We start from the raw sequence: 10,313 nt of genomic DNA, 5'->3' as shown, positions 1-10,313 counted from the left end.
ATTATTAATTATATATGATCATGTGCACATTGTTTGACCTCTTGCATGCATTAGCATATAACATACAACTCATGCAAATTAAAAATGTAATGAGGTTTGACCCATGATTTATTATTTCATATGAATACTTGTATTGAAATTTATTTTTATACTAAAAAAATAACAAATTTTACTTTCACCATTATAAAATCAATGTGACAATTGTGTTGGAAAAATTAAAAATAAAGTAAAAAAAATATTTAATTAAGTGAGAAGTAATTAATTTAGAAATAAACAAAAGTTATGAAATATTAAACAACTGAATTTTGATGATGTTTAATTAGAATAAAGTTAAGTTGTTTATTTTATTTTGTGCATGTGCATAAGACTATGCTAATTTAGACATGATCTAAGCAGGCTAATTAGACGTAGTTAGACGTGGTAGTCGAACTCCTTTACACTTGGTCTAAAGGGTAACTTAGTTAGACGTGGTAGTCTAACTCCTTTAGACCACGTCTAAAGGAATGCGTAGTTAGACGTGGTAGTCTAACTCCTTTAGACTTGGTCTAAAGGGTAACGTAGTTAGACGTGATAGTCTAACTCCTTTAGATTTGGTCTAAAGGGAAGCGTAGTTAGACGAGGACATCTAACTCTTTTAAACGTGGTCTAAAGGGATGCGTAATTAGACGAGGACGTCTAAATCCTTTAGACTTGGTCTAAAGGGATGCGTAGTTAGACGAAGACGTCTAACTCTTTTAGACTTAGTCTAAAGGGATGCGTAGTTAGACGAGGACGTCTAACTCCTTTAGACTTTGTCTAAAGGGTAACATAGTTAGATGAGGACATCTAACTCCTTTAGACCTGGTCTAAAGGGATGCGTAGTTAGACGAGGACGTCTAACTCCTTTAGACTTGGTCTAAAGGGATGCGTAGTTATACGAGGACGTTTAACTCCTTTAGACGTGGTCTAAAGGGATGCGTAGTTAGACGAGGACGTCTAACTCCTTTAAACGTGGTCTAAAGGGATGCGTAGTTAGACAAGGACGTCTAACTCCTTTAGACTTGGTCTAAAAGGATGCGTAGTTAGACAAGGACGTCTAACTCCTTTAGACTTGGTCTAAAGGGATGCACAGTTAGACGAGGACGTCTAACTCCTTTAGACTTGGTCTAATGGAGCACGTCTAATGCTTTGATTTAGCAGTTGTCTGAAGAAAGTATACGTCTAACCACGATCAACTAGTTGTCTGCTACTCCTGCTCCACTCACTTCCGTGCAGTTTGACAAGACAACTAATTATATCAAATGAACGAACGCCACGTACGCAAATATCCTTCCAACTGTCTGTCGAGTACAAGACAAGTTTAGATGATATTCGGCGCACTACAAGTTTGATATGTCCACTATCCATTTGCTCAGAATCTGTTACATTCTGGTACTATGGGCGGCCTTCCAACGGACACTTGTCACGTGTCCACGAAGAAGATTCGACCGTTGATGTCTTTCTACTATAAATAGTTGCTCAAGGACAACGGATGAATCACCTTACCAGTTACTAAATTCACAAGTTTACTCTTACTCTTACTAATCTCTATCATCATTCAAACTCAAGAGAGAAAATCAATTACTGTCTAGCTGTGAGAATATTGTTGAGAATATTGTAAGTTGAACAGAGGTTGTTCTGTTCAACAGAGAGTTAGTTAACTTAGTAAGTTGTATTTGATTCAAAATATTTAGTGGATATCCTTTTGGTTGTGGAAGAAGGAGTGAAGTAGAAGGGTTTACTCTGAACATCCATAAACAACTCCTTGCGTTCTTTACTTTCTGCCATTTATCTTTCATCGGTTCATAGCTTCAAATATGATGAACACTTCCGCACTTGAATCTGTTTCAAGAGTTCGAAGGGTTTGTGAAGAATAAAAAAACAGATATTAATCCCTCACAAGATTATTATCGAATTGTTTATCATAAGTTGTTATCAATAGTCAAACCCTAATCTCTATTGATAGTACCAATCATATCAAAGTGAATCTAACTTAATTATAAAAACATGTCATTTTTACCTATAAATAAAACATAACAAAATGAATAAAACTAATTTACAAGATTATATATCTTAATTCGTGTACTTTTAATGACATAGATCATCTCCAACCTACAAATCTATTCTCAAACTAAAAATGCAGTAAACGTCACATCAAACAGTAATTTATCTTTAACTCAAAAACTCATTTCTAAACTCAAAAAAATATTCTTAAAATATTCCTTTCTTACACTAACTTTTTTAACTTTATTAATATTATCAATATACTTTTTAACTTTACATATTTAATTTCAATATTTTTTCATTCATTTAATAAAATTAAGATAAAATTAATTATATATCAATAATTCATAAAAAAAAAATCAATAATACATTTAAATAAACAAACATATTATATTAAAACAAATATTATTTATAAATAATTTTAACTATTCTATTATTTATGTTGTACTTTTAATTATTGTACTGATTATTTTTTTAAAATATATTTTCTATGTTTATTTTTACCGTTTAAAATTATAAATTTATAATTTATAAAATTTAAGTTATAAAATATAACGTAAAATTATAAAAATAAATTATATAAAATTTTAAGTATAATAAATTTATTGATTTAATTTTTTTACATTTAAAAAACATTATAACTTTTTTATTTAAAAAAATATAAAAATAAATTGAAAGATTAATTTACATGTAAAAAAATTAAAAATTATTAAAATATATATATAGGCTAAGGGCTTGAAAAATAGCAAAAATGCTGAAGATGAACAGTTAATAAGCATATATGCGTTTTGGCCGGAGGAGAGAGACGACTAAAACGCATAATGCGATTGCTTTTGTAAGACGGTTGGAGGAGAAAAAGGCATGCAAAACCCATTATACGTACCGATGGAGATACCTTAGTCGATTAATACTCAATTGTCAATTCCTAATAATAATAAAAAAATCTAATTATATAGCATTCTTCAATTAAGGACTCTTATCTCTAAGTACCAATTTTATTTGTTATAATTATGTTAGTGATCTATGAATAAAATATGATCAATTTAAAATTCAACTACAACAAACTAAATGAAAATGAAAATCTATAACTATAAAGTCCCCTTTAAACATGATTTGTAATATAGGTTCTTGCATTATCCTTTATTTATTTAAAGATTTTGAGGAAATGTTAATTTTTATATAAAAAACTTAAATAATATTAATAAATAATAATAAAATAATTTTTTTAATATCCTAAAAGACAAATATGTAAAGAATACAAATTTCCAACAAAAACTCAAATCCCTCAAAACAATATTATGCAGTAAAATGAGATTTCAAACAGGTCTTAATGTTAGTCAATTTCAGCCTGTCCATATTGAATGAAATGATGAATGGGGCAGAGATCTATTTGCTTCCTTCCTGGACCGCAAGAGAGATCTATTGTCGGGACTAGACCGGTCCGGTTTGGGAGTTTTCACAAGTAACTATATTATGTCTAAATTAAATATTTTTTTAAGAAAAAATATATTGAATCAAAGTGCAATCTTATTTAATACACATAACTGAACTAATTAGTGAAAGTAAGAAATAATGATGTGATCCTCTCCAATCCAGCACCATTCATCTATTAAGGTACAGTTTGGTTTGGAAATGGTTTTAACTCTAAACAAACATAGCCTAAGAAATATGGTAGTTAGTCAATCTTAGTCTTCATGATCTCATCTGGTGAAAGCTGGCCCTCCTCATATATCTTGACCTCACATTTATTTTAAAATGACTAAAATCATAAGTGAGTCTACATAAGATTCTCAATCATCACTGTGATTTAGGGTTAGTTTGATTCATTTTATTAGGTCAAATTTATGTATAATTTTTACTATTATCAATGAAGTAAAGTAAACACCGTGTCAAATTTGGCCAAGTAAAGACAATAAATATCATTTTTTTTCCTATTTATCATTGGTCAGTTTAATGGGTTTTTTTTATTAGAACTTGAACGAAATTGTTTTTGATGAGTTTTAATATCTTTTATACAATTTTTGGGAAAAAAAATAGTAAAATTTATTTCACCTTTAAAAAAAATACCATTATTGTTTGAATGAGTTGCTATTGACAACCTTTGTAATAATCATAAAAGCAACCCAACAAAAAGATTACTCATATCTATAATAAGCTTATATATATATATAATTAAATTAGTTCAAAATATTATTGTATCTAAATTAGAAACTTGATATATAAGAAAAAATATTTTGAAAGAAATTGATTGATCATGTTCTTTTAGGACAAAATAGTAAAATCCCTTTATGTCAGTCCAAATCCAAGATTTTTCCATTTTTTCAACATAACAGCCCAACTAGTGACAAATTAAAATCAAACAGACCTGTAAAATAAGTAGACTACTATCAATTTGAGCAACCAAACAAACAGACCCATTAATTATAATTTTAGATTAATAATAAGATTGAGTAAAAGTAATTGGCCACAAATAACTTTAACAGGGCACATCTGAGACTAAAGAACTTGAGATTAGTTTACAGCTAAGTATCACATCTGCTTTTAATGACATATTGTTGCACCGACTGCAAAAAAATAAATAGACCTCAACATTCTTTATGCCTTGTTTGGAATCAAGTGCCTTGTTTTACACTACAAATATCAGTGATGCCTACTTCTTTTTTCGAATCTTCAGATTGTGTTTTGAATATGTAAAGTTATTTGAGGATAACCTAACAGTTAGATTAATGGCTAAAGGTATTTAAATGCTATGTAATGTATAGTGTATAAAGTTTGCTTCATAATGAAGTTATTATCATCTCAAATCAAAGCAAAATATACATAACTCTTATGGTAGATTTAGGGTTTTGGTCAAAAGGGATGGTCAATTGGAACATAAAAAGAGACATCCAAAACCAATATGAACAAATAAAAAGAGTTAAAAAAAATACTAAACCCCAAATCCAATCCAATCACATGGTAAAATATAAAACAAACAATAAAAATCTAAAACTTTACATTTATAACATAACCATAATGCATACCAACACACTAATGATAACATAATTAAGTAAAATTCATCTAACACCTCAAAAACAAAATGACTACATTGGTAAATACTATCGAAAAGAAAAGCTTCAACATTTTCTTCTTCAAGCACATTCAAGGTAATAACAACAACAACAAAAAAAAACACACTAAACCCTAAATGTCAAGTTGAAGTTAACCCTATATTAATTAGTATAAACAAAATCCACTAAAATAATTTGTTAAACTTCCATTTTCCAAAACAGATTATCGATACCTTTCTCCAAAGCCACAACCTTAGCCCGATGAGAAGCAATAGAAACCGAGTTCTTTCCCCTATCATCTTGACCAAGTTCACAACTCTCGCTAATAGGTCCAAATTTAATATCGGCAGGGGGAATGAAACAGTCTAACGATAAACCAGGTACATTGAACGTAACTTCGTCGATAGTCCAAGCTTCTTCCATTCTAGTCTTTGTATGGCTCATCGCAGTTTCGCCGAATCTAAATAGAGTTACAATTGATCGACCCGAGTGTGCGACCATGATTCCTTCTACCAGTTTGTAATCTTCGAGAAACGAGTTCATCGTCGTTTCCCAATAAACTGAATCGCCTCCCGTGGATTGAATTCGGGTTAGGTGGGAATCTTCAATGTGGATTAGAAGGGCGGTTTTTTGGCTGAAGTAGCCGAATAATACATGTCTTATGATTTCTGCCGGGCCTTCGCTTCTTGACTTTAGGGTATGAGGATCTGTGGTGAGTTTTAAGATGAAACAATCTTCCCCGTTGATTGTTTTCTCGCCGATGCATTTTGCACTGGCGAACATTGCTGCTGTTGTTCTTGGATCTATTCCCTGTATTAAATAATAATGTTAATTATGTGAAGACTATCTTGTTGGATTCAAAGAAGCATAATTTAGGTTATTTTGTAATAAGGGGATTCATAATGCATATTGAATATAAACATATTATGATTTTTTTGGTTGAAGATGTGACTGTCAGATGTATTAATGAATAAATTGTTTATGGGTATAGTGAATTATCTAAAATTAATCAGCTTAGTACCAAATTCAAAATGGATCTGAGTAATTTTAAGAACAGTGAGTGATTAGGAATTGAAATTTGGGTCTTTCATGAGTGATTAGGAATCTAAAATTCACCTGAAGTGAGCGACGCAGAGGTCTAACAGGGCCTTTGGCAGCGTGGGAACCTAACCATGGGGTGTGTCTCCAAACAAGCTTGCCATTACAACCAGCATGAACTTTACTTCCTCCAACTGCAAGTTCAACATACCACATATCTGGATTCATCTGCCAGAGAACAAACCCACCTGATTCTGCATCTCTAACTGCATGTCTGTTCTTCGTCACCCCAGCTGCAGTCTCAAATTCAGTAGCCACCATTTTCAGCTTCCCCATTGCATAAGCATTTCGAATTGAGTTGTGCAGTTTTTGCCCTCCTGATGCAGCTGTATATTGTTGTAGAATGTATTGAGCAGAAGAAGTTTCCTGTAAAAATACAATCAATATTATACTAAGCAGATTCAACACATTCTAGAGTTATTATATACATACAATGGGAGTGTCTTTGATACAGAGATGAGGCAGAGGATCGTTTGTTGTAACATGAACCGGAGCGAGCGGAGCACCCAAGACGCCTAACAAAAGTCTCAAATCAGATCGCTTATAAGCATTGGAAGCTACAGAAGGAGCCCTAGAGAGTTGTCCTTTCATCCACTGTCCAATACTGGAGGAGCCGACACGTTTAGATTCACCGATTTCACCTCCATCCGGATCCGGACCCTCCACTAAGGGCGTGAGTGTCTCGCCTACAGGCCTCAAACTTCCGGATCTCGAAATAAACTGGTCCTGATTGGACACGTGGTAATGATGATTCTTACGGCGAAGTAGACCTGACAATGGCGACACACTTCGTGCCGGACTCTTGGCGCGGGACCTAGCCGGAGATAAACCTCGAACTACCTCTTCTTTGAGTGCAGAAAAGAAGCCATGTTTCTTCTCCATTGTTTGAATAATCCTAAATTTACTTGCACTAGTCTATATAATAACGAATATATCGCAATGGCTACTCTTATAGAAGGCAGTTGATCAATGACAAGTCCATGAAACTGTAAGAAATTGAAATTGAAAGACGGAAGGAACTCGATACAAGGATTTCCGTCAGGGAGGGAGGGAGGAAGATCAAAGTAATAATGGAGTTAACTGAAACGAAACTGAAAGATCAGTATACATATATATATATTATATATAGAGAGAGAAAGAGAGAAAGTCCAGCAGTCAGTCGAGCTTGAGATGAATGGAAAAGCAAACGGTGGAAAACTGAGTCGAGAAAAACGCTTTGATTTTAGAGAGAGAGCTTTGATTTTAGAGAGAGACGACTGGTAAAAAAAACGTGTTACAGAGAGGAGGAGAGGGGAAGATGATGAAGTGTGTGAGAGAAAGATTACATTACAGTGTCAACATAATAATTACTGTGAAAACAAGTTTTTTCTTCTTTCTAATTTTTAAATTAGAAATAATCGGAATTAGAAATAATCGGGTGGTGAGAATTTGGTGAGGGAATTTATTCGTTGAAAAAATTAAATAATTTCTCTTTTTTCTCTCTTTCCTCTCACTTTTACATTTTCTAACAAATGAAGATGATGTCACTTTTACATTTTCTAACAAATGAAGGTGATGTCAAGTCATTCTCTCACCAAATTCCCTCTCTCTATCACTCCTCTTTTCAAAAATATAATTAATAATAACAATTAATTTAACATAATTTCTTTCAATTTAAATTTAAATACAAATAAATTTACTTTTATTTTTTTATATATATTTTTTAAGATTGATTATAAAAAAAATACTAATATACAAATAAAAATATCATAATATTTGGTGACAAAACATAGGCTCATGGTATTCAATTATCATCTCTTATTATTTACTTCCTTAAATATATTAGTAAAATAATTAATGATGAAATTGTTTGAAATTATTTTATTCAAATGAAGCATAAATCTTGTTTTTATTTCAAACTTTTACTAATATATAAATTAATACATGATTCTCCCTATAATTTGTAATAGTCTCAATGTAACTGAACTGAATTGCTTGGTTCAGGATAGTTTTTCTTGATTTGATCAATACTCAACGGGATAGGTCGGAAATGGTATTTGTGATTCCACTCTGTCTCGAACTCACATTTTTTTAATACTATAAACACAATTAAATATATAAAATTCCCTATATATTTATTTATTTATTATATTTTATAAAAAAAATTAAGTTTATTTATTTATTTATAATAATAATATGAATTTTTAATATATTATATTAAAAAATTATTTATATAACTTTATTAAATTATATATATATTTTTAGAGAATATATTATAAACAGAGGACAAGCGGAGATTCCCTGACATCAATATAGTAAAAATCAAATTTCAAAATAAAAAACGGGATGATAAATGCATTCCCTACTCGACTCGAACGTTTCCTAAAGTGATTTTGCGTTCACTTTCCCAAACTAACTTCATTCATTCCCAAACTAACTTAATTTAATATTCAAATTCAATTTTATTTATTTATTTATTTATTTATTTTTTTACATTTAAAATTTATTATATATAAAGTTTATATTTTGATATATATTTTAAATTATTATTTATATAAACTAAATTATTTATATTTTGATATATATTTTAAATTATTATTTTTATAAATTAGATTATTTATATTTTGATATATAATTTAAATATAATTATTTTTTTATAAATTTGATTATTTGTATTTTAATATATATATATTTACATTTCAATTATTATTTATATAGTGTAATAAATATTAAATAATTCTAATAAATAATTATTGGATACTAATAAATTTAAAATATTTTAACCGTAACAATATAATAATTAAATATTTACATTTTTAAATTTATCAATTATTTATTAAATATAATAAAAAGATTACATATTTCTAGGATTAAAATATTAATTAAAAATGTTATTATATTTAATAAATAATTGATAAATTTAAAAACTTTTTATGAATATATAATTATTATATTATTAAGAAATGATTAGGTGAGAGAATTTGGTGAGGGAATGACTTGGCGCTGAAAAAATCAAATAATTTTTCTTTTTTCTCTCTTTCCTCCCACTTTTACATTTTACAAAGGTGATGTCAAGTCATTCCTTCACCAAATTCCCTCTCTCTATCACTCTTCTATATTATTATAATATTATTATAGTTAAAATATTTTAAATTTATTAGTATTTATCAATTATTTATTAGAATGTTAAAAGAAATATTTATTATATATATAAATAATAATTAAAATGTAAATATATATATATTAAAATATAAATAATCAAATTTATAAAAAATAATTAAATTTAAATTATATATCAAAACATAAATAATTTATAAAAATAACAATTTAAAATATATATCAAAATATAAATAATTTAATTTATAAAAATAATAATTTAAATTATATATCAAAATATAAATAATTTAGTTTTATATATAATGGATTTTAAATGTAAAAAGAATAAATAAATAAATAAAAACTAGTAAAATAGGTTAATTTGGGAATAAATGAACAAACTAGGTTAGTTTGGGTAGGTGAACGTCAAACAAGGTTACTCTGGGAAACTATCACTCAGAGTTGTCTCATTTTCATCCATGTTAGATTATTTAGAATTTATTAATTTAAAAAAATTGATAAAAAAAAAGTTATTAATATTTTTATATTTATTCTCAAAATAATATTTTTATAAAAACAATTAAGATATTTGATATTTTAATTATTAAGATGAGTGATTATAATTAAAATGAAATTAAAAATAAAAATAAAATCTAAAATCCAACCTCCAAACTAGTTTTTGTATAATTTAATTATATTATAAGGATTAACTAATTTACTCACTCTAGCACTCCATTGGAAGGTGTAAAATCAAAAAGGATTAACTAGTTTTTAGATATGAATGGTCAGAATATTTATTAATGTATTCCCATGTGACAATAGTTTAGAGGCTAGAACCTACAATTTAAACTAGTTATTTTTACGGCTAAGTATTGGTGAGTCAAATATTAAAAAGTATTTCATACCTAATAACATTTAGAAGGTAATTCAAAATTATTTTCTTCCAGAATAAATTATAACTTTAACTTATATGAAATTTATCTAAATTATATTAAATGTAAGTATAATAATAATTTTTAAACATTATTTTATATTGACTTGCATAATTTATTTATGAGATATATATAA

The 10,313-nt window shown here is 28.5% G+C and overlaps 1 protein-coding gene across 1 annotated transcript; it reads right to left on the bottom strand.

Moving 5' to 3' along the window:
* Window positions 1–4,995: 4,995 nt before the first annotated feature.
* On the bottom strand, window positions 4,996–7,361 carry LOC124919582. Its single transcript, XM_047459851.1, has 3 exons — window positions 6,603–7,361; window positions 6,189–6,536; window positions 4,996–5,882 (listed from the first exon to the last, which is right to left on the bottom strand). Exons 1-3 carry the CDS (start codon window positions 7,050–7,052, stop codon window positions 5,271–5,273), a joined length of 1,410 nt encoding a protein of 469 aa, XP_047315807.1. The 5' UTR covers window positions 7,053–7,361; the 3' UTR covers window positions 4,996–5,270.
* Window positions 7,362–10,313: the final 2,952 nt, after the last annotated feature.

This window comes from Impatiens glandulifera, chromosome 1, assembly GCF_907164915.1.
Source record: "Impatiens glandulifera chromosome 1, dImpGla2.1, whole genome shotgun sequence".
In the NCBI taxonomy this organism is placed as follows: domain Eukaryota; kingdom Viridiplantae; phylum Streptophyta; class Magnoliopsida; order Ericales; family Balsaminaceae; genus Impatiens; species Impatiens glandulifera.
This window is presented reverse-complemented; position numbering and strand designations above follow the sequence as displayed.